The sequence below is a fragment of the Terrapene carolina genome, unplaced genomic scaffold, assembly GCF_002925995.2.
Source record: "Terrapene carolina triunguis isolate 2854851 unplaced genomic scaffold, T_m_triunguis-2.0 Scaffold180, whole genome shotgun sequence".
Lineage (NCBI taxonomy): Eukaryota > Metazoa > Chordata > Testudines > Emydidae > Terrapene > Terrapene triunguis.
Genome location: NW_020664531.1, coordinates 7215602 through 7241081, shown reverse-complemented (window position 1 = coordinate 7241081; position 25480 = coordinate 7215602). Strand labels below are relative to the sequence as shown.

General features: G+C 42.2%; 2 protein-coding genes across 2 annotated transcripts in view; both read left to right on the top strand.

Annotated features, from left to right (window-relative positions):
* The window catches only part of LOC113407013 (SUN domain-containing protein 3-like), a 19544-nt gene extending 9572 nt beyond the window's left edge, over nt 1-9972 (top strand). Inside the window, exons 6-12 of the mRNA XM_026654071.1 lie at nt 2343-2383; nt 4693-4852; nt 6404-6488; nt 7407-7522; nt 8137-8304; nt 9084-9176; nt 9826-9972. Coding sequence (XP_026509856.1) covers nt 2343-2383; nt 4693-4852; nt 6404-6488; nt 7407-7522; nt 8137-8304; nt 9084-9176; nt 9826-9972 — 810 coding nt within the window. The remainder of the gene's footprint in view (nt 1-2342; nt 2384-4692; nt 4853-6403; nt 6489-7406; nt 7523-8136; nt 8305-9083; nt 9177-9825) is intronic.
* Nucleotides 9973-14706: 4734 nt separating this feature from the next.
* Nucleotides 14707-23076, top strand: LOC112117082 (checkpoint protein HUS1). The gene is made up of 8 exons (XM_024214944.2): nt 14707-14826; nt 16122-16249; nt 17385-17561; nt 18249-18356; nt 19371-19445; nt 21509-21608; nt 21997-22128; nt 22781-23076. The coding sequence occupies exons 1-8, from the start codon at nt 14775-14777 to the stop codon at nt 22861-22863; spliced, it is 855 nt and encodes a 284-aa protein (XP_024070712.1). The 5' UTR covers nt 14707-14774; the 3' UTR covers nt 22864-23076.
* Nucleotides 23077-25480: the final 2404 nt, after the last annotated feature.

Genomic DNA, 25480 nt, shown 5'->3' with positions numbered 1-25480 from the left:
AGCCTCCCTGTTCCTTGTCCCCTGACTGCCCCCTCCTGAGACCCTACCCCCTACCTGTACCCTGACTGCCCAAAACCTTATCCACACCCCCACCCCCAGACAGCCCCCCCAGAACTCCTGACCCATCCAACCCTCCCCCTGCTCCCTGTCTCTTGACTGCTCCCTCCAGAACACCGCTGCCCCTTCTCCGACCCCCTGGTCCCCTTACTGTGCTGCTCAGAACAGCATGTTGGGCTCCACGCGGAGCCTGACACGCTGCCGCTCTCCCCAGCGGAGTGCACAGCCCGGTCCCCGCCCCCGCAGAGCAGCGCACTGGGCGGCGGGCGGGCGGAGCAGGGGGAGGAGCTCCAGACTGCCGGAGGCCCGTTGCGAACGTCTGGCGATCTGCGAATGCGGGGAGGGGGAGGAGGGGAGTGATCTCAAGCAGCAGGGGAGAGGAGGGGGAAGCGGAGGAGGGGCTCTGGCTGCCGGAGCCCGGTGCGAGTGGCACGATCCGGCCGGCTGCCCCGTCAGCCGCGTGCACTCTGCATGGGGGGGGAAATCCGGACATTTACAAATCCCCCACGGACACTATTTTTAACTCAGAAAAGCCGGACATGTCCGGGAGAATCCGGACGAATGGTAACCCTAGTGGAGCATGTCCACATTAGCATAGTGGCTGCAGCATGCTTTGGAAAGGGTTTGCAAAGCATGGGGGGCAGAGCGTGTCAGCATGCTATCTTGTAAGTTCAGACAGTGGCAGGGGGAAACCTGACATCAGCCCCTACCCCCAGCCTCTCTCTTTCTCACACTCACAAATGCCTGCCTCTGCAGCAGGAGCATTCCACAGTAATGGTTTGCTTTGTGTCCCAGAGCAGATAAGCATGCTGACTGTCAGAAATGGAGCTTTGAAAGGGAATATCCGCATGCCTGCAGCCCAGTTCAAAACAATGACCAGAGTGGCCACTTGACTTCAGGGGATTATGGAACGTTTCCGGAGGCCAATCACAGCGCTGTAATGCAATACATCGTCCACACTGACACCCCAGAGCTCCAGCCAGGGCGCAGCAAGCTCTATGCTTCTCATGGAGGTGGATTACCAGGAGCGCTCCAGCCGCTCTAAGTGCCTTGCCAGTGTGGACACCTCAGGAGTTAGGGTGCCTGGGACTGATTTAATGTGCTCTAACTTGCAAGTGTAGCCAAGGCCTAAGACTTGTATCAAAAAGAGAAACTGGAATAGGAACACACTTTATCATAGAGAGTAACAAGAGTGTGGCCACTAGTATTCCAACCTTTCCTCATAGAGAATATATCTACTTGTGTCAGTAGACAGTGAAATAATGTTGTATTGATAACAGAGAGGAAATCCTCAGTTACGGTGGCCCCAGAAAACAACTGGAAAAGAAAAGAGGAAAAACCTAAAATGGAGCTAGTAATGGAGAAGTTTTAGGGAAGGTTCTGACCTCCAGTTGGCTGGCTGCTATTCATTTGACCCTTTTTCAGAACTGTAAAAGCTGGTTAGAGAGGGGAAGAAGTTATTGGATTAAGAGTTTGGAAGACGTACTTTGAGGATAGGAGGTTTTGGTAGAATGGGTAGCTAGGAGGTTGACATAAAACTATATGAAAATAGGTGTATCCTTGATGTATCAATTAATTTTCTGTGTTAGCAAACTAGATGGTATGCTTCTTGAAGTGTCTTAACCAATATCCAGGAGCCTGTCATGTAAATTCTTTACTTTTCTTATTAATAATAATTGCTTTAAAAAATGTGTAAAATTCTGGATAATGCTTGCAATCAGATAAGTTTGAATTAGGTAAATGTTTGTTATAACATAACAGCAATATTCGAGTTTCCGTGCTCCCTCCACAGGAAAAGATGTTACTTTTTATTCAGATGTCTTTTACTTCCTGTCTGCTAGCTGCAAAATTGCAGCCTTTATGGAATAAGCTCAGAGACATTTACAGATACAGAAAAGTTGAAAATTCAGTACACATTTTGTGTATATATTTACCTATATGATGATTGGTTCTTATGGTGGTGTTTTGTTTTTAATAAATTATATTTACCATCTTAGAATAAATAAATCAAATGAATGATGGGAGACTGTGATATCTGCTTCATGAATAAGGAATTGTCCAGCATTAATCTTATGATCTATTTAATTGTCTTTCTCTCCTGGGTATTTATAGGGTGCCAGTTACTGTTGTATGTTAGTGTTAAACACTTGTTGTATGTAGGCATTATGTCTCTGAGTGTCTACCATCTCACATTCCTGTAGAGAGTGATTGCCTTTCTCTGCAGGAGGCTCTGTATTGGCGATGTTAGTGTTTGGAATGAATGTTTTATTAATATTTCCCTCTAGGATGAATCAGAGAGATATGGAATGGATCTGGAGTCTCTAAGGTAAGGTGGATTTCTGGATGACTACTTGACTCATTGCTGTAAAGGAATTCAAACCCTGAGCACAACAACTGCACAAATGGAGGAGTTGGGTCTCCCATAAACTTTATACACATTGATGTTGTTCCCAACCCCAAAAGTATCTGTAGGGATTTTTTTCTCCCCCTCCCTTAAAATGCAGAGGAAGGGAAGATGTTGGAGCTGGCAGTTTTTCTTCTCTGTCTTACAGGCATATAAGTTGCTCGTCGTGTACACGACTAGGTAAGAAGGAAAAACTGCTTGCACTTCCATCTTCCCTGGGTGTTTGAGGAGTAGCGGAAAAGATTATTATTTTCCTGCTGCTCAGCTTTGTCTTCCTTGTGGTGGAGGGATGGAGAAATTCTTTTGCTGATTCCCTCCATATTCTGAAATGAATAGAAATAGAAACTTCTGATTGTTCTGCCTTCCTGTAAGGTGGAATAGACACTCCTCTGTACACAGTTCCCACTGTAGGTGGAGGAAACCTTTGCTTCTTCCCAACCCTGCTTCTTCCCTAGCCTGGTGGCGTAGGAGCTGCATGTGAAGAAGCCCTGCATGGTTAGCCAAGATCAGAGGAATAAGAGGACTCATGAGAGAATAATCATCCAAGTCATTAAGGGGAGAATACAGGAGTATGGAGTGGGGGAAAGAGCAGCTGTGGGCAAAATGAGAAACTAGAACATTTAGGGTAAGACACTCATTATTGGGGAGAGAGAGTGAGGCGGGGAAGTGGTGGACATGAGGAATGAAGGAGAAAAATGTTTAACAGAAAAAAGATATTTAAAGTGGAATACAGGAAGATCAGAGGGAAGGAATAGAAATTACCAAAACAGGTGTAGCAGATACCTTTTACAGTCCACTTTAGCGTATGAATGAAGAATGGAAAGAGAAGGAAGAACAAAAACAAGGGAGCCCTATCAAGCAGCAGTTTTTGATTGAAAAGTTGATGTCAAGATGCTAGAAAGAAAACATGAATGTTGAATTATATAGGAGATATTAGGGTACTGTACAGACAGGGCCGGCTCCAGGCACCAGCCGAGCAAGCTGGTGCTTGGGGCAGCAGACCGAACGAGGCGGCATTCCACCCAATCCTAGGGCGGCACGGCCGCTTTTTTTCTTTTTGTTCCGCTCCGGCTGCCCTGTAGGGGGCGGCGGCGTGGAGGACGGGAGCGCCCTGCAGCAAGCCCGGCAGGGCAGTCCTCGTCCTTCCGTCCCCGCCGACCGGAGCGGAGCCCTCCCGGCAGGCGGCGCAGCACGGTGGGAGGGGCCGCGTGGCAGAGCCCCACAGTAGCCCTGGCCGTCCCCCTTCTCTCTCCCCCCCGCTAGCCGGTCCACCTGCGCTCCGGCCGCGCCGCGGGTGGGGTTTTTTTTTTTTGGTTTTTTTTTTGGTTTTTGCCTGGGGCAGCCAAAAAGCCAGAGCCAGCCCTGTGTACAGAACTGTGTAGGCCAAAGAAGTGATGGGGGCTTTGCAGTTCAGGTAGGAGGGGGCATGGGAACCCACTGCTCCTATGTGTAAGGAAACAGGGACATTTTTTGTCCAGTAAAATATGTTTTAGAAGTTGTTGCAGTGGTGACTGCACTTTTTAATGTGTATTTTTCCTTGTTTTATATCTGTTTGTGGTCTGTGTCAGAGATGGCAACTGAGGGATCGGAACTGAGCATATTCTTTTGTGGCCTAGTGTGCCATTTGTGTGAGTAGTTTTTAATCAAATGTAACCTGCTGCTGGCTTGGTCTGCATTCCAGATAAAACCGGTTTACTTTTTCAAGCATATGTTCTTTCTTGTTTTGAAATGCCCTGCAATCTTTGAAAATGCAGGTTATTGCATCTTCTATGCCAGTATTTTCCAGGCAGGATCCTTATCCTTTTGTCCATATTTTATTTTTTTTCCTACATCAAACAAAATCTTAGTACTTCAGACCCACCCTTACACATTTTTTAGTATGGTTGCAGATATGCTTCCACTCACCTCCGTATTACTCAGGAAGCAGGGTAAAAAATTTTGAAAGTACCTAAGTTCTATTGAAAGTCTATTGGACTGAGGCTCCTAAATTGCTTAGATATATTTTTGAAAATTTTGCCCATAGGGCAGCGAGGTGGCTTCTCCATCTGAAGGTATTAGAACTAGTATCAAAGTCTACTTTTCCTCTCACTTACAAATTGATCATCCGGAGCAGATTTTTTTAGAGGTATAAAAAGAGGTGTCTGTTGCCTGTCTCTCATTCTCATGACATACCGCAAGCCAGACAGGCCAGGAAAATAGTGCTTTCTGTCACTCTTTTCCACTTTTTCTAGGCAGGCAAACCATGTTTTGAAAGAAATCCAATCTCTTAAAGAGCAGGTAGATAAGCTACAGACAGAGCTTCATGCTCTGAGACAAGGTACAAAGGAGATCACCCAGCGTGCTATCAGTGAAGCCCTGAAAGGGAGTGAGATCAAAGGTGTTACAACATGGGTAAGGACATTGCAGGATTTTGTAAGTAGAGATTTCTAGCTTTCTTTGTATCTACCATAGTTCCTTATCACACTTTTTTTTTATACTTCACTGACATATGTAGTGTAACAGTCTTGGGAATCCAGGAACAAATGTTCACCCACAATAAAAAATTTCTCTTTGGAGACTTTTTTTGCGGGGTAGCTGGAAGGGTGGGATAACATAGGTAGGAATTTCTGTCACCCTAACCATCAATAGAATGCCATCACCTCCTGAACAAGATGTACAGTACACTACATTAGACATTTGAAGGAACAATAGTCTAAGCTACAGTATTGATTTTTCACCTTTACACCAAGAGAATGATCTGGTGGAAAATTCATAAGGAGAACCTGCAACCCAGTCTCCTGAGTCACTTCTGGTACCCTTGGGCTCTCTTTGCTCCCTGTCAGTGTCGCCCATGGGAGACCTGGCTGCTGCCAAGGCTTCCCCCAGCCTCTCCCCAGAGAAACTCTATTTCACAGGGCTTGCAGAGGATATTATGATATGTCCTCCTAGCCTTCCACAGTCTGTCCCACAGGTCTGTGCAGGGGATCCTCCACACAAGTAATATTGTCTAGAGAATCTGTCTCTTCATCTGCAACAGCTGGTCTTTGAGGTAGAAGTGACTAGTGTGGTAAGGGTTTCCCAAGGGGAATCTTGTTGGCAGTATGCGCTCAGTGTTCTTGAGGACAGAGTATATCAAACATCTTTGCTCTTTTGAGTTTTGTTCTATTTCTTGGAAGTTATAGGAACTTAACCAATTAATGTGATCACTCACTTTTATGAACTACTTGGTAGGTAGTGATTAAATTGCACATATATAAGGGGTCATTTAATAATGATACTAAGGGTCATTATATAGGTAGTTACCACTATTCTGACATAGTATAACAACTGCCTAGAAGGAGGGCTACACACACTCTCCTACAAAGGTGGCCATTGCCAAAATTATAGAACAAGGTGAACACAATAGTTTTCTGACACTTTGGTTGAGATTCCAGGTGGTTTTCAGAACCTCTAACAAGTGGTCTCTAATTCAAGAGATAATACATGCACTTGATACCAGGGCTCCACACCCAGCCTGTTAGGGTATGTCTACAATTTGAGCTGGGGGTGTAATTTCCAGTGCAAGAAGACATGCCTGTACTAGCTGTGATCAAGCTAGTGAGTTAAATATAGAGTATAGCCACAGTGGGGCGAGCAGCAGGAGGGGCTAGCCACCCAAAGTACATACCTAGCATTTTAGCTGTCGCAAGTACATACCCATCCATCTCCTTGTGCCACCACAACTACACTTTATTTTTAGAGCACTAGCAACATCTGCACTGGGGGAGTTAGGGATTTTTTTATACCTGTCACTGCCGTGGCTATGTCAACCTCAATTTTAAGTGTAGACCAGACCTTAGTCTAACATAATGGTTACTTCATGATTGTTTTACACATACTTCGGATTGTAGGTGAACTGGTGTGTGTACTACTTGCAAACTCCTTTCCCCTCTAACAGTTCTTACCTTTTATATTCCTTCACAGACTGTTAAAAGGATGCTGAATAAAATACTTGAAAAGTTGGATGAAGACCAAGTCCAGATGCCTGATTATGCCCTAAAATCAGCAGGTATTATTATTATTATTATTCCCAATTAGAATCTGGGTCTTCACGGTGTTATGCACTGTAAAAAAACATATAAGAAGACACAGTCCCTGCCCCCAAAGAGCTTACAATCTAGTTTAAGACGATGTACAAATGAATGTCACCTACAATAGGAGGGAAGTGAAAGAGAGGACAAGGGTCACTGTATAAGAAGATTATGCATTTACATAGTCTGACAATGTTCCAAGCCTTTTTATAAAAATGAATGCTTATTTTAATATTGTTTTTATTCATCACTTCCTATCTTCAGTTTTATTACCCACTGCCAATTATCAATTTTGAATATTTTAATTAGCCACCATGGCCTGTTACTATAGAGAAGGACAGAATAAGTGAAAGAGAGACAAATACTGTTGCTAGAAATCAGTCAAAACCTGTGCTTGTTCAGGTCAAAGTATGGTAAGAGCTGACATTCTTATGGTATTACTGGTGAGAAAGCTATGCCAACATCTCTTCATGCCCATTTGAGAAGAGTATATGGAAGTAAGCATGTAGGGAAGAGAGAGCTATAAGAATTATGGCTGGTGTATGTTGACTGGGTCACATAAAAGAGTTGTTTGATAATGATTTTTTTTTTCTGAGAGTCACATGCGATGATATATGTCCAGTTTGAAAGAGTCACTCATATAAATGATAATTGTATTACAGGGGCTTTGTTGTCTATACGTTACGTGTTGGGTGCTTAACTCCTGGTGTTGGTCATTAGATCCTCTGTATATTACACATTGTTAAGAATACCTGCTATATTAGAGAGGCAAAGTGGGTCCAACTTCTATTGGTGAGAGAGACAAGCTTTTGAGCTTACTTAGAGCTTTTCTTCAGGTCCAAGTAGTGCTATATGTGAGATATTATCTCATTACTGTATGAATATTTTAATTTCAGGTGCCAGCATTGTTCAGTCCAGAACTACCAGGAGCTACCGTCATAATAGAGGAAAATTCTTTTGGTTATCATTTCCAATGCTGGTTTTTGTAAAGTCTCCAGAAGTTATTCTTCAGGTAGAAATCAAAATAAAAGAAGTCTTGAGAGTTTCCTTTACCCTTTCCTCTCTTCCTTTTGGGTCTCCTTTTCCCACTACCATTCCCCATGTCTGCTTTCCCTGTTCTTCTCCCCATACTGGCCAAAGTTCAGGGAGGGATCGGTGGAGATAGAAAGACAGCCTATGCTACTGTACTTAACGGCATTTTTGCAGACAAACCCAGGTTGGCACCACACCACAAGTGAGGGAAAGAGAGAAATAAAAGCAACAGAGTTAAGAATTGGCACCTTGGAATAAACATGGTTCATAAGTGCGGGGGGAAAGGACAGACCATGGTACTAGAGCTTTTATGAGTGGTGCAGCCAAAACAGTCCATCTGAATACTGCATCATGGAACTAGTATTTATCCTCAGAATTAAACAATACATTTTATATTTAATTTTTAATTAGACTCAAACCATATGAACTTTGTGATTATTTAAATATCATTGGTGTGTTTCAAGATAGATTCTAAGGTGCCAAAGGAATCCCTGGTTTCAGGGATTCCACTGATTTCAGTGGAATTATACCAGCAATACCATTAGCCACATGGTTGTCTAAACCAATAATCATTGTTTTGTGTTCTGGTTTTAGCCCAATAATTACCCTGGGGACTGCTGGCCTTTCCCAGGAAGTCAGGGTGAAACTGTCATCAGACTGGCTATGGAAATAATTCCAAGAGCGGTTACAATGGAGCACATTCCCAAGAAAATCTCCCCTACAGGAGAAATCTCCAGTGCTCCTAAGGACTTCGCTGTCTATGTAAGCATCTTTCTTAGCTTTTTATATAAGATTTCTAAGAAGGGGGGGGGAGTAGTATGTGGGAAAATATAGGAAAAAAGCAAGTTCTGTATATTTCCTTCACACCTGCAACTCACTCCATATTGTAGGAAGGAAGAGAGCCATTCATATATATAACTATCAGCATAATTCTTGTTCCATTTATTCTTAAAAATGAGACTTTCCCATTCCTGCACAACCTGCTGTGTCTACATGCTACCTACAAGAGAAGTAATGTGGTTTAGGGGATTCTGCTCAGGGCTGGGTACTAGGAACTCCTGATTTCTAATCCTGGCTTTGCCATTAACTCACTCAACCTCTCACAATTTCCCCAACTATAAATGGGGATAGTATTTGCTTACCTATCTCACGGGACTATTGTGACTATAACTTAACCAAAACATGAAGTGGTAACCAGTAGGCCACAACTATCAGGCTTCTCCTGATATTTGTAACTTCCGAGATGTATTTGAAATAAATCCTTGGTTTATGAATGAGAGTTAGATATTTCAGGAGTATACCATCCATGTTTGGGTTTTTTGGATATCCTGTGACACCACCAGCCTGGTCAAACCTGGCTTTGGGAATGGACTTGTGCTACAAGGACCCTTATTTTATGGATTTAGCTCATCACTGTGCATCTGGGATATCATGTTATGCTTTTTGTTTTAACTGTCTGCATGAAGAGAAAACACATTTAAACCTGTTGTAATTGGGTTTCCACTGTCTTTTGTTTTCTCCATGCCTGTGTTTTTCTGCAGGGCCTAAAGGAGGAAGATGAGGAGCAAGGAACTTTCTTAGGAGAGTTCATATATAACTATGAAGGAGATTTATTTCAAACATTCCAATTGAAGGTACATTAAGGAAGAGGGGAAGTGCTTCCCAGCAGAAGTGATCTGGAGAAATAGCCCTGGGTGGAAAGGATTATAACTTAGTCTGTAGTTCTGTTAATGGTGGCTTTAAAACGAAGCATTTTTCTGCAGCGCTATTGCTAGAGTCTAATCTGCTGTGTTACCTGCAATGAATTTGGGTGATCTGCTCTTAGGCTGCATAAAAAGAAAACACATCACATACCGTCAGAATATTGGTCCATCAAATTAAACATTACTGATAATTGTAAGGAAATCTTTTTGTTGCAGATTACTGAAAATAAATCTGTTCTATTTAAATGCTTGTCTATGTAGAAATTCTGTGCACAGACCTCACATAGATATCAATGGGATTTCTACATGTGGTGCAGTCAACCTCTAAGTGAGGAGAACTTCATAGAGTTACTTTGCTTACTGAAGCAGGCTAGCCTTTTTTGTGGCTATGTCTCTATAATTACTATCTTAAAGTACAGTTAGTAGAGGTATAAGCATCTTCATATCTTGTGAGCAATGATTTCACATGGCAGCAAAGAGTAAAATAGTTAACAAGTCACCCCTGCATGATGCTAATTGTTGATCAACAATGAGAGATACATAAAGTAAAAAATAATAGCTTTAATTTCTTTCCTTTCAGAATGAACTTTCTGAATTCATGAGGTATGTGAAACTGAAAGTGCTGAACAATTGGGGCCACCCAGAATATACCTGCATTTATCGATTCAGGGTACACGGAGATCTAAAACATACCCAGGAGTTCTTTGAACAGAGCCCAATACCTTAGGAACTCAAAATGGCAACAACACCAGCAAATTAAAAATGAAATTCTTAAGATCCACTCTGCTTCATCACCCAAGTGAAAGGGTGTCCATAGCAGACAAAAATAAAAATGCAAAGAAAAATATTTTTTGGCAAAATTGTTTTTAGTCTTCAAAATGTTGCTGTATTTTATTCTATAGAAACAGTATGTATAGTGAATAAATAGCATTTGTCTAATATTTCCGAGATTGCCTAGGGTAGGAAATTTTGGATCAGAGTGAAGAGGTTTCTACAGGGTAGGATTGAACCTTATGTGCCCCTAGGCACAGCATTTTCTGCATCCCCCTCTTCTCTCCCCCCCTCCCCCCACCTACAGCTGACCTTTGTGTTTTCTCTTTTTAAAAAAAAATGAAACTTTTAACCCATGGTGTCCCTAGAACACTGGTGCCCCTAGGCATGTGCCTACTGTGCCTAATTGGAAATCCAGACCTGGGGTTCTAATGAGATAGAAATATGTTGGATGGATTTTTCTTCAAATCTAAGTTACTAACCAGAAAAAACGTAGTGGGTTTTTTTTTCCCTTAGAGATGGGCTCTTTGTATTTCCTATCAAAGCTTTCCCTTGTGTTCCATGTGGCACTCTTCTTTGCGTATCCTCTGTTGACCCACAGTATTGGCTAGGGGCTCCTGAATTCATAGACAGTGATTGAAACTCTCCAAGATCAATCTTCACCTACCCCTTAAACTCATGGGGGCAGTTTCTCAGCTAGTGTAAATTGTCCTAGATCCACTGACTTCACATTAACAACTTATACCAGCTGAGGATCTGCTCGAGGAATGCTATTTTTTCCTGGTGCATCTCCAATCTCCTCTCTCATTTTCACATAATTTCAATGGAAGTTAGGAGCCTAAATACTGTTGAGGATCTGGGCCTGTATGTTCCTGTTGGTGAGAAGAGAAGCTTATGTATTATATTCCCCAAGCTTTTTACCAAGACAAGACAGTTTGCCACTAAAATCCCATCAAGTCACACAGTTATTTTATGATGTATATGTACCCCTCTCCCTTTCTCTCTTCAGCTTCTCTCTGCCCTTTAGTTTTTGATTTATTAATTGGTTTTGTACAAATAGGATAGCTGGCATTCATCTCTCGAACATTTAATGCACTACCTCTGAGACATGCCATTTTCTATCCTCATAGGATTCATCCAACAATATTAATAACAACAGCATTGCAGCTTAGTTGCTAACTATCTGTGACACCAGACAGTAAGTTTAATAACAAGATCCAGGAGGCACCAGCACCAATCTTGTTACTTATTAATATCTTCCATATGCATTACTCCTGTATAATGTTTCCCAAAGTCTCTGATAGCTCCCAAAAATTCAGCCAATAACCAAACTAGCACAATGTAGTTTTATGGTCAAGTTAGGTATTGCAAATTTGACTGGATGTGTGGCTTGCACTTTTTTCTATCTTTGAATAACCTGATTCTGTGGCTAGAAAACTTGCTTCCATGGCAAACAAAGAGCATCTGCAATGTTTTCCAGATCATGGTAGGCCCCATCCTGCAAAATGCAGAGCACTTTCTGCATGGTGCATAAGAGTTGAGCAAACTGAACACATCATGGAACTGGCCCTCTTGTGATTCAGTTATTGATCCCTGCAGTTTTGCAGCTCTTAGTCCCGAGAAGTATTTACTTCTAGCTTGTTTTACTAAAAATAGCTATGGGGTTGTGAATAATACAGTTGACATAAAAGCAAAACAAAATAAATTTATCATTTCTCTTGTTTAATTGTTTTCATTTTTCATAATTAACACACAGAAATATAATACTAAACCAACCTAAGCATTAACCAAATAGAACAGAACCTGAAAAAGAACTTAAATTAACATGCATAGAGCAATCATCAAAATATTATTAGTAGAATCACAAAAGTAATCATAAAAAAGAGACAATGGCACTGCAAGATAATTCTACATATAAATGCAAAATTCTTTTAAAAAAAGAAGCTGTAAGAACAAAGAATGAGGAGAAAATCAAATCCAGTCAGAGGACTTGCATGCAGCACAAGTTACAGGGTATGTGGAAAGCAGACTTGAAGCTCACTTTCGCACTTCATTAATCCTGATGAAGCCGCTGTGAGGCCCTGTACCCATACGCCAATTTAGAACAGCCCAATGACCTTGCGGTTAGATGAAATCTTGGGCTTTGATGTTCCTGTCTCCCTGACTGACAGTTCCATTTTAAGACATGTGAGTTAGCTTGTTTCTTCAGAGTACCCAGCTCCTTCATGGTCCCTCTAACTGTCACTCATATGGGGAGAACACAACTCCATCAGGAACATCTATTGCAGTTCTTATATGACCCCCATTTCAGTGGTATCATTCACTATCTTTTATGGTAATGCAGTAGGGGGAGATATGGAGTCTGCCCCCAGAAGAGGGATTTGGTGGCAGTCAAGCTGATCCCTGGCTGCTGCTGAGGGGGCTACTTGGGATCTGATTAGTGCTACATGGGAGCAAACTCCAGAGAGGCCTCAGGGTTGGAGCCTGGATTTGGCCTGAGATGCTTTGGTTTATAACAGAGTTTGTCTCAGCATGTTCTAACAAGTTTTTGCCCAAATAATTTAAACACAGGCACGCAACTCATTTCATTTCTGATAAGGGTATACATGGTGTCTGTCAGAGTGGGCATTAATGCCTCATGGCCCTGCCTCCTCTCTGAGATATGATGCAAAGCTGCCATATACATGAATTTTTCACATGAAGTGAGTTGCTTAAATTATGCTACTCACAATTCCTGCCACTGGAAAATTCACACAGTTGTCATTGTTGATGGTTTATCATGTAAAAACCCACTGCTTTTATTGGGAGGCCAGACTGACACCAACATGCCTTGCCATTCCAATGAGTATTTGCCCCATTAGACTATTCCCTCCTAGTTGCTGGGAGGACATGCAGTGGTACATGTACTCTACTTACAAACACCTCTAGCTTCCCCCTCAGCTGCTCTCAGGTGGAAGATAGCCTTATTCCATCCACTACACCCACTGTTGCTTTCCAGGAGAGGAGCCTCTACCCTTCCTCCTCCCAACTGCACAGGGTAAAGGATTTTTCCTCTTTCTCTCCTCCCTCTCTCTTCACACTCTGAACTACCTGCCCAGATAGTTATGGGGAGGGAGAGGGTACAGGACCCCTAGTAAGCTCATTGGAGTAAGGACTGTCTTATTGTTCTGTGTTTGTACAGCACCTCGCACAATGGGATCCTGGTCCATGACTAGGATTCCTAGGTAGGTGCTATGATTACAAATAATACCTAATAACAGCAAAAAGAACAGGAGTACTTGTGGCACCTTAGAGACTAACAAATTTATTAGAGCATAAGCTTTCGTGGGCTACAACCCACTTCTTCGGATGCATATAGCATCCTATATGCATCCGAAGAAGTGGGTTGTAGCCCACGAAAGCTTATGCTCTAATAAATTTGTTAGTCTCTAAGGTGCCACAAGTACTCCTGTTCTTTTTGCAGATACAGACTAACACGGCTGCTACTCTGAAACCTAATAACAGCATTTTCAACAGCAGCAAGCTTGGATCCTGTGGCTTTAAGCACTGATTCCATATAGGGTTCCCCTTGTACCAAGAGTCAGAGCAACATAAACTCTTCTGTATTATAATACTGGGGTTTTATTAGTATGCATACTATGCTTGTCATCGGACTGTAACTGACTGTGAGCTCACCAGCCCCATCTAGTGTTCACATTAAATCATTTTGCTTCCCCTGCCCCTTAAGACAACTCCTTGCCAAACTTTAGTTCAGGGGTTCTCAGACTGGGGGTCAGGACCCCTCAGGGGGTCATGTGGTTATTACATGGGGCGTTGGGAGCTGTTAGCCTCCACCCCAAACCCTGCTTTGCATCCAGCATTTATAATGGGCTTAAATATATAAAAAAGTGTTTTTTTTAATTTATAAGGGGGGGGGAGGGGGCTGGTGTCGCACTCAGAGGCTTGCTATGTGAAAGGGGTCACCAGTAAAAAAAGTTTGAGAACTACTGCTTTAGTTCCTAAAAAATACTCAGTTCATTTCCCCCCCTTTTCCTCTGCTCCTTTTCACTCTCTTTTCCTAACCTTTCTTTAGGCCTGATTCCCCACATGGCAACACTAGTTTTACATCAATCTAACTCCTTGATTTCGATCAGTGTAACATTGGTGTAACAGAGTGGAGAGTCAAGCACAGGTCTAGTCTCTATTTTTTTTAACTGTTACCAATTTTCACTTTTTATTTTATTGTTTTATGCTTATTTCCCTTCTTTCATATTTTGAGCCATTTCTAACACTATGGTTGTTTTTTTTGTTTGTTTTTTTTTGCTCAACTCCTACCTTTTTTATCTGTGTAGTTTTTTGTTCTGTTAATATTTGATACCAACTTTTCTCTATTTCCTTTAGCTCTTCATTTTGTTTAAAGGAAAGAAGTAACATCATCACCACTTTTATGCAGCAAGGCACATGCAGTAGTGCATTGTGTGTGTGATCTGCTCTCTCGGAAACACCCCCTCTATGCTGCTGATACTAAGCTCGCGCTGGCACTGCTTTTACACCAGCTCAGCCCCATTGACCCCCAATGGAGTAACTCCGGACTGACACCCGAATCAGGCCCTTTGTTACACTCTCACCGGGTTAGGCGCACGCTGACGCTATACGAGGCAGCAGAGGTGGGAGGGGAAGAGAAGGGGAAGCGGAACTGGGTTGCCCGGGGCCGGGCTTCCCGGAGAGGTTGAGCTGGGGCGGGTTTATTTTGCTTCCAAATTCAGGGCGGCTGCCGCCATGCGGTTTCGGGCCAAGATCGTGGACGTCGCCTGCCTGAACCACTTCACCCGTGAGCGGGCTGGGCTGGGGGGCCGCGGGTCTGCAGCAGCGGGGGTGGGAGGGACCCTAGGGGACGGGACGGGACGGGACGGGAGCCTGTCTGTGGGGAAAGGGGCAGAGTGAGCTGTGGCGGGGCCTGGGAGACGGAGTGGGAGGGAGATTACAAACCCTCATGCCCCCTGAGTTTTAAAATCTCGGTGATATGTGCCGCCAGATCCCCTAGCCTCTCCCTGTCCCGCAAGGAGCCATGCACCCCCCATAGAGTGACACGCGTGAGGAGGGGAACCCGGGGCTGCTTTGCAAGCACAAGAACCGTGGGCCTCATCTTCCTGGCTGCTGCTGTCCTGGTCATAGAGTGCTTTATATCCAAAGCGACTAAACTGGCTGGTTTAGAAGACAAATGTCAACCCCTGTTTACTGGGCAGTATAACACCTGGCCCTTGTATAGCACGTTGTATCCCAAAAGCCATTACCTAAGAAAGGTGTCACTGTCTTAATTTTACAAATGGGGAAACTGAGGCACAGAGCCCTGCAACAACTTGCCAGAACAGCTCAGTGGTAGATCTGAGAATATTTGTCCATGTGAGATATTTCCAGGGCATGTTGCACTGTAACATGTAGGCACAATGATACATAAATAAAACAAGAATTAAAAAAAAAAAGACCATTAGTCTGTGGCTTGTTCCTATGTTCCAACAATTGTGCTCTGTAATCTTCCACTTTTGTTTGTTTATGTGTTTGTTTACTATTTGTGGTAATGGTAGCACCTATGAACCCTAAACAAGTAGTCCTCTTGCAGAGCAGAATACAGACAAAAAATAAAGAAGATAGCTCCTACCACAGATTTCTCACAGTTGAGATGTCAGACAGGATAGGAAATAGGTGACAAGACAAAAAATAATTATTTGCAGCGTAGTTGTAGCTTTTTAGTCCCACAATATTCGAGAGACAAGGTGGGAGAAGTGATATCTTTTATTGGACCGACTTCTGTGGGTTAGAGACACAAGCTTTTGAACCACAGAGCTCTTGTGTGGCTTGAAAGATTGTTTTGCTCACCAACAGAAGTTGGTCCAACAAAAGATACTACCTTACCCACCTTGTCTCTCCAAACAAAATAATGATGGGTGCGGGGATAAACTAAAACAACAGAATTTAACAAAATATCGAAGTCTTGGGTTCCCATTGATTTATTTATTTTAATAATGTTCTTTCCAACTGAACTGCAAACCACAACCTTGCAAGCAAAGTTGTTTTGTCCTGTGCTAGAAGTTTTAGGAAGTCATTTATTGAAACTTTATCCCATAGGTGTGATCAATACAATTGCCAAACTAGCCAAGACGTGCACTCTACGCCTTACAGTGGACAAACTTTACTTCATCCTTACTGATAAAGTGGCAAATGGAGGGGTCAGCATGTGGTGTGAGTTAAGTCAGGTACGTGCCAGAGAAATAGGCTGATACTGCATAATTAACAGTATATGAAACATCTCTCAATGTCTTTAAAACTAAAGTGGCTGTTCTAAAGGTTTAAGAGGGACTTCAGTGGTGTATAGACTTTTGCAGGAATGTATTTCACCAGCAATCAAAAAAGCTAACAATGTGAGGAACCATTAGGAAAGGGATAGATAATAAAGACAGAAAATATCATAATACCACTATATAAGTCCATTGTATGCCCACATCTTGAATACTGTGTGCAGTTCTGGTCGCCCCAACTCAAAAAAGATCTATTAGAATTGGAAAAGGTACAGAGAAGGGCAACAGAAATGATTAGGAATATGGAACAGCTTCTATATGAGGAGAGATTAAATAGACCGAGACTGTTCAACTTACACAATGTGCAAGCAACCTGTGAAACTCATTGCCATGGGATGTTGTGAAGGCCTAAATCATAACTGGGTTCAAAACCAAATTTGATGAGTTCATGGAGGATAGATCTGTCAATTGCTATTAGCCAAGATGATCAGGGACACAGCCCCCATGCTCTGAGTGGCTCTAAACCTCTGACTGCCAGATGGTGGGACTGGACGATAGGGGATGGATCAGTAGATAAATTGCCCTGTTCTGTTTATTCTCACTGAAGCATCTGTAACTTGGCCACTGATGGTAAACAGGATACTGAGCTAGATGGACCATTAGTCTGACCCACTCTGGCCCTCCTTATGTTCTTAATTTCCCCATAGAGAATGTGTCTTCATATGGCTGAACTTTTCTGTTTCTAGGGTGACTTTCACATATATTTTGGCTCAGATTTTGTGTGTAGTGGCACAAGTGATAAGAATGTTTTAACCTCTCTGTTTATTAATGGGAGGTGGCATGTAAAAGTCTGAAGTTAATACGTTAAGCACTGAATTTGCGTGGGGTCCACACAGCTGGACCTTTATGCCTGCAGAGTCTGTTTTGTAACATACAGAACACACAAAGCAGAGGGAAGTTTCAACCTGTAGACAGTCAGTTCTGAATATATGGTACAATACTTTAATTCTGCTTACTGTGACTTGCTGTATTTTAAATTTAAACAATTTTTCCTATCATTTCTCCCCTCTGTTTTTGTTTTTTTTTTTTAAAGGGGAACTTCTTTGATGAATTCCAGATGGAAGGAGTAGCAGCAGAACACAATGAAATTTATTTGGAGCTGACACCAGAAAACCTATCAAGAGCTTTAAAAACAGCACAGAATGCCAAGACGGTGAAAATCAAATTGACTAACAAGCACTGCCCCTGTCTCACAGTAGCTGTGGAACTGGTAAGAGCAGAAATGCTTTTTAAGTGCCCACGGGAACAATGTAGTAAATATTGTGCTGTTCCCTAAATCTAATAGCTGATTTTAAATTCCTATATCTCCTTTCCTGGAATAGTCTGAAATGCTGCTGGGAAAAGAATCTAATTTAACTATACTGATAGGGGCATGCCTTCTTTTATGCTTGGAAAGCACCTAGTAGAATGTGGATGATACTAGCCAGGTAGGGAAAGGGAGAATAAAATATTACAGAATGAGTTACAACAAGGCAATGGCAAATGCTTCCATTCTTCTTTCCATCCACTGGGCCAGGTTTTACCCTGATATATACCTCTTGCATTCCTATTGAAATCAGTAGGTTACGTAAGGTAAAAGGGCAAAACTGTGGCTTTTTTAGTTTTGTTTTCTTTGAATTTAGATCTGCCCCATTGAGGATTTTAATATTACATTATATTGCTGTAACACCATTCACTAACAGATCCTAAGTTGTTTTACAAACATTAATTAATTTAGCCTTGCAAAATCCCTTTGAGGAAGGGAAGTATAATTATGCCCATTTTCTGGCACAGAAATCTTAAGTGTTTTGTCCAGGGCACATCACAAATACCTGGTAGAGACAGGATTAGAAACCTGGTCTCCCTGACTATTAATCCTGCTCCTTAACCACAAGAACTTTTATTTTTCTCTCTCAAGCCCTCGTTATCAAGCAGTAGTCGCATTGTGACACATGACATTCCAGTGGGAGTTATTCCCAGAAGACTGTGGAATGATTTCCGAGAGCCCAGTGTACCAGACTTCGATGTAAGCAACCTTTTTTTTTAAGTCTCTATTGAATGCACAGGATTGGGGTGAAACACTATAAACTGCGTTTGTTGTTATATATATTTTAAAGTTTAATATTCTTTTTTCCCCCGCTTGAAAAGGTAGCCCAATTATTGTCATTATGAGGTGTGTAGATCACAGATATCATTATAGATGTTTCTTTTTCTGGATACAAGAGACCACATAACTTTTGGCAGAGCTATCATCAGATTATTTGCGTTTTTTACTCTTCAGTAAGCAGCCCAGGTATATTATTTTGTATGATTGTATTCTTATAAGGTACAGATTCTTTTGTCATGAGCTCTACAGCTATGTACGAAAAAGACCTCTGCTCTAAAGAGAATACATTTTGTATGTAGTTTGTGTCTATCTGCTCACCATGTCTACTACACTAGATTTACAAAACCTTTCATAAACAAGAGGAAACTAATGGAGTTTTGAATTCATGTGGCTTGTAAATAACTGGGATGAATTGTGTTCTGTTTCACCAATGTAACGCCACAGTAACTCCACTGAATAATTAAGTTACTTTGAGTTTAATAGGCGCAGAATTTTTTTCCCCTTCATCTCTAGATGTTTCTTGTTATAACAAAGCCCTCCCCTCCTGAGTTCATAGGAATGCTTATCACTGAGGAACAGAAACTCTGATACATATTTTGGAAAGTTGTTTGGGCTAGACCTTCTGCTGTTGACACATAACACAGATTAGGAACATAAGGGGAAAAGAGTATATAATAATTGCTCCTTCTCAAGTGTTGTGAACTGCTGGGAGGGCAGCATGCTGGTCTGAATGAACCAATGATGTGATCTGGTAAGGGAAGTGTTCTGTTCCTTGGTAGTTCAGTGATTTATTTCAATTCTGTTGTGCACCCCTTGCTGAATATTCATTCGATAAATACAGAAGTATCCCATCCCATCTATTTCACTTTGTGAAATATTATATCACAGTGCTGTGTATTTTATTTTTAAATGCAGTTGATGTGATTTTTGTAGGTCAGTATTTACTTACCAGTGCTGAAGACCATGAAGAGTGTTGTGGAAAGAATGAAAAATCTCAGCAATTGCATTGTAAGTTAAGTTATATCTCTCCTAATGCCTTGAAAAAGGGACCAATTGCATCCCTTACATAGAATATTTCCTTCTCACTTTGTGTAGTGATCCCTTGTTAGATCTTGCAAGCTAAGCATGCTTGGGCCAGGTTAGTACTTCTGTGGGAAACCCTCAAAGAACATCCAAGTGCTGCAGAAAGTGATGGGATTCAGTGTTATTGTTATTTTACAGGGCCTAAATGTACACTGTGCGCTTCACGGTAGGTAGTACTTTTCCTTCTGAATCAGTACTGAATCATTGCTTCAGTGTGATGTTAGAGAGAAATGTGATGCCACAGATACTGTCTTTCAGCTGAGATGTAAAATTGAGTTCCTACTTGGGTTGTAAGAGAAAACAGGTTAATGCTGTTTTATTGATCAAATTACAACCAGAGCCCCTCATCCTGCAAATCCTGATGCATATGCTTAAATGTATGAATGTATGTAGTCTCATTGATTTCAATGGGAATATTCATTGGCACAAAGCTAAACATATGTCTGTGTTTCCAGAATTGGGGGCCTAGGATTTACCTTTCAACCTGTCTAAGTTCTCTTATTAGCATTTCAGCTATAAATTGCAATCTTCATTTCTTAACCGAAATGGTTGGCTAGCATTGCTGAGCGCTGTTAAAGGTCTGTCACATTCCATACTAGGAATAGCAGCATATCAGTGTTGGATGAAATGATCCTTGTATGTCCATTACTTTCCACTCAGGAATGTTGTGTGCCTTAAGTATTGCTTGTTTTTAAAGTACTTTGAAATCCTTGGAGGGAAAGTGCTCTAGAATTGCGTAACATTAGAAACAGTATTATTAGCAGAGTTTGCGTTACAGAAAATTTTTAGTTCTATGGGATAACAAGAATTATTTTGATTACAGTGGTAGGAGCTCATCACTTCAGTCATTCAGATGATATCTAGGCACAAAACTCATCGTTGCTGAAAATTTTCTCATGTAGTCTTTCACTTTCAAAAGGATAAACATATCTAGAATTATCCTCTTTACAACTCTCTTGGGCAGGGTTATCTTTTTTTTTGTCTGTAAAAGTGTGATCAGCATTGTGAGAAGGATCCATGCAATGACATAAATTTTTCAGAAGCTCTGTAAAGTTACAGTCGTCCATCACCTTTTATCCCAAAGGGTCTCACATTATATTGAAAACTGGTCCTGATATTTCCCACATTAGAGTAAATGGCAACACTCCATCTGCTTAAATGGTGACGAATCAGTCCTTGCATGCACGAGATAGGGATCATTTCATTCACTACTGACTTGCAGCCACCTTTCCCTTTCATTTTTCTAAGGTGGTATCTAGGAACCAAACACAACAGTTGTGACCTCTAAAAATATTGGAGAGTGAATGAATTTTTCTGCTACTACACAATGCCAGCTCCTCCCACCCCACCGCACCCCACCCCGCTTTTCTTTCTCTTCTCCTCTCTAATCCCCATCAGATGTTAGTCTTGGTAAAGATAGGTATTGGGTGAAACCTTAAGAAAACCCAAATCTAGACTAAATTTTTCAAAAACACTTAAATTCCATTTTTGAAAATGGGACTTAGGAACTTAGATTATGCCTCACTGAAAGTCTATTGGATTTAGGCTCTTCAGTGCATAAGTCACTTTTGAAAATTAGATTTAAGCTCCTAAATCATGTAGGCACCGTTTGAAAAGTTTACCCCTTGTATTTTATCAGACTATAGTCAGGTTTGAGTTATGTCTGACCACCCCTGCTAAGGAGTTCAGTTTTACATTATTTATCTCCTGCTGCATTGTCCCTTTGGAGCACAGCTGTTGCAGAGAGTGAGACACTGCGAAATAGCTGCAAGGTTTTAGACCTTGCCTTGCCGACTAGGGGTTTGAACTCATTTCAGAAGCAAGGAGAGAGTTTGTGGAGAGTGTAGTATTATCAGTGTGATGTGCTCATATTGGTCTTGGTGCTTTTGAGGTAGGCTGATGCAAACGCTACGAGTTGTACATTTACATTTAATTTAATTATTTTCAGAGTGAAAATGTGATTGACAAATGACTTACTTGCATTGTAGGTGCTTGAAGCAAATTTAAACGGAGAAATGAACTTGAAAATAGAAACCGATTTAGTGTCGGTTACAACCCATTTTAAAGGTCTTGGAAATCCTCCATGGGGTAAGTCTCCTGCTTTGCCCCATCCAGATGTCTGTTTTATCTTACTGCGTTGGTTTTGGTACTGATAAACATAACTCTAAGGGCTGATCTTGTTAATACCTGGGGAAATTCACTCTTCAGAATGTTTTAACAATTAACATGTAGTCAACACATTTTAAATTCAAATAAAATAGATGTTGGCAATTTTTTTTTTTTTTTTTACAGTTTTAGTTTTTGGAGCATTTGAGTTTTAATAAAGTAGTGAAAAGATTGCAGTTATTAATTTTGTAAGAGAAAAGGGATTTAAAATCATAACCCATTTACATATAAACTAGTACATACTAACTAGAGCTGATTCTCATCTTGTGAGTGTACTTTTGATACAAAATCCTCTTTTATATCATTTTAGTATCAGAGGATGGTTCGCAAAATTCTACTCAAGACAGAGATCCGGAAAGCATGGCTGAGGCACGCATAGACATTCGGAAGCTCCTGCAGCTACTTGCTGGGCAACAAGTAAATCCCACGAAAGCCTTGTGCAGTAAGTTCAATGGCTCTGACTTCAAGAGAAATTTATTCAGACTGCCATTTTCAGCTTTTAGATGGCCAGCTGGAGACCTCTTAGAAGGGCCTAATTTTCAGAAAGTGCTGAGAGTCCAGCTTCTGCAATATCAGATCTTTTTCAAGTGTCTGAAATTGGCATCCAAAATCACTAGTCATTTCTGAAAATTTAGTCACGTAAATTTGAGCTGTCAAAGTGATGCAGATGGTGTGCCATTGGAAAGTCCAATCCTGCCCCATTGCAAAATTCTCAAATCTCTGGAAAATAACCTAGGTATCCTGGCTACCCTTTCTTTTCTCAAGTGGTTTTCCAGTGTGTTCAAGGCTGGTTTTCTAAATCTATTTAAGTGTATGATGTATGCTATCAATGTACACAGTCACTGCTCTTGTATGTTGAGACCTAAATGTGTATTACAGCCACAGGCAGATAGAAATGGCGCGTAGGATTTTGTATCACATTCAATACAAGTTTAGACCCTGCTGAGAGGAGGATCCTGGATCACTGCTGCATTATGCTGAAGCGGGCTTTTCCTCTGAAGATGACAGAGCTTCTGCCTCTCCTATATAGAAGTTCCACTGTGTTACATATTTGTGCCAGCCTTCCAATTGGCTTTATGATGTCTCTTTTACAGATATTGTGAGCAAAAGGATTGTTCACTTCATTTTGCTTCATGAGGAGGTTTCCCTTCAGTACTTCATTCCAGCACTTGCATGAATACTCTTCTACAGCTCAGCAGTTCTGCCATCTGAGGCCTTGTCTACAAACAGTGAAACAAGCATAAAGAGTGGGGATTTTGTGCATCGATGGGCTCTTGGTCTATAATATTTAAATAAGTTGTTATATATTTTATATTATATATATTTATAGAATTATTGTAAGAACTTGATTCCCAAGGATATTATATTTTTGTGTTGATTATATATTGGATTAAAGTGAAAATATACGGAAAGCTGGCCTCTAGTGTCGTGGGCAGGGAAATTGTAGAAGCTCCTACACAGTGCTGTTCACTCCACTCAGTAACTGAGCAAGTAGGTGAGTGAAGATGCTGTAACATGAATGTCTCTTCAACATGTCATAGGCAGGCATAAACACAAGTTCAGCTCAAAGCACTTGGGGTTTCTTTAGATGAGGCAGCAACGTGGGAATATCAGAGAGAGCTTCTTGGGGGATCAGGGTAAACACTCTGAAATAAACTCCCCTGGGAATTAAGGGCCATCGCAAGCCTCACCACCTTCCACTCCATAGGCAAGGTGCATTTATTTGATCTTACCTTTTACTATAAACATAGCTGTGTGTATATAAAAATTGCAAAAGATATTGGACACACTTCTGCTGGGGAGGAGAAGAGAATAAATGAGACAGATGCCGGTCAGATGGCTTAATGGACTCCCAGAAGGCCAGCACATCCTGCGCCGCTTCCCACAGCCCCCATTGGCCTGGAGTGGCGAACCGCGGCCAGTGGGAGCCGCAATCAGCCGAACCTGTGGACGCGGCAGGTAAACAAAGTGGGCCGGCCCGCCAAGGGTTTTCCCTGAACAAGCTGTGGACCGGCTTTGAGAACCACTGATTTAGAGGGATGTCAGCATCCTAAGGCAGTTGTGAGTAACCTGCAGCTCGCGGGCCGCATGCAGCCCCTCAGGGTAATCCACTGGCAGGCCGCCAGACCATTTGTTTACATTTGTACGGCCACCTGCAGCTCTCGGCTGCGCCCATGCCACTTCCCGCAGCTCCCATTGGCTGGGAATGGCAAAACACGGTCACTGGGAGCTGCGGGCGGCCGTGCAAATGTAAACAAACGGTCCGGTGGCCCGCCAGCGGATTACCCTGACGGGCCACAAGTTGCCCACCACTGTCCTAAGGAGTCATTGCCTGCAATACAACCAGATGTGCCTGCTACATCTCTGTAACAGTCTACCTACAAGTCTGGACTGATCTCTTGGACAGAGGAAGGAGGTAGGTGGTGTTTTTTGTGGAGACAGAGAAGGATTGAGGAGGCAGGTAACTAGTGGAATTCACAGTTGCTGCTTTATGGTGTGAGTGATTTGCAGTGCATAGACGCTCATGTGGTTTTTCTTTTGTATTTGAAATGGGGCAAGGAACAAACAATCCAGACCATGCATGGTCCATGTGTATGCCTAAGTCTGATCTGTTGCTACATTCAGCACCAGTGCTACATACTGCTGATATGACTGAAGAGTAGACTCCTTTTGCTGTACTTACTAGTCGCCTGGATCCTTGCTGCAGTGTGACAGCTGATTCCTGGTACTGAGAGCAGCCCCTGCTGGGATGGCTTAACTGGCTGCAACAAGTTTGTAGCAGACTTGACCTCCCACTCACTTTGGCTCAAGGGGCCACCTGTGCTCCAAGCCCTCTCACCAGTAAGTCTCGGCAGCATTCACCCACCTCTAATTTCCCCCGAAGTCTGTCTTTCTGCAGAGCTTCAGTGTAAATCTGACTCCCACTGATGACTGGCTCATTACCGATGCATTTGTGATTCTTTCCCTTGGCTCAAAATTCAACCCTGTGCCTTGGCCTGCCTCCGCCTGACACACAAACAGATGAAGGCTTCTTCAAAGCTAGTCCTGGAATGCCCAATGGCTAGTTCCCAAGTGGCCCATCACAGTTTCAGGGTACCTCTACCTGTGACCCCTCTGTGTTCTGGACATGGGTGGTACTTCTTTGGAGTTGTTTACCTATCACAGGGTCTGCAGCAATTACCCACCACCACTAATTCTACTTCCTGGAGGGCGCTCTAACCTCCTTCAATGGAGCTAGCATGCAATCCCTAGCTCCTAAAGATACACATAGCACTTATAAAGTTGATGTAATATCTTTGAGGTTATTGGATGTGTCCATAATATCCATCACGCCACGTTTATGCATGACAGTTTGAGGCAACCAGGAACATTTAGCATATAGAGTCATTTGCATAGGCTTCTCACACGCGAGGAGGTCTACCACTAGCCAGTTCTCTCATTAAGCAGCTAATTAGAAATTCCACCCATTTCCTGAATACTCAGATTCATAGGAGTCTCCCACACACCCTCCTTCATGGCTTTGTGGATGCCAGCATGCTCTATATTACTGCCCCTTGGCCCATGTGGCACCCAACAGCCAGTAAGCCAATAAGCGCTCATCCATTTGAAGAGAATGCCCCTTAGTTCAGCAGCATTCAGCCTGTGTTCTTCTAAGAGAGCTTGTGGCTCCTTTGCAGCCCCTTTCTACTTTCTCCCTTCTCCTGATCCCTGCTTTACTCCCACATGGGGCTTATTTCAACAGTTCCCTGTGATTCTGAGCAGATGTGGTAAGTGTTCACTTCAGAGAACAGCCT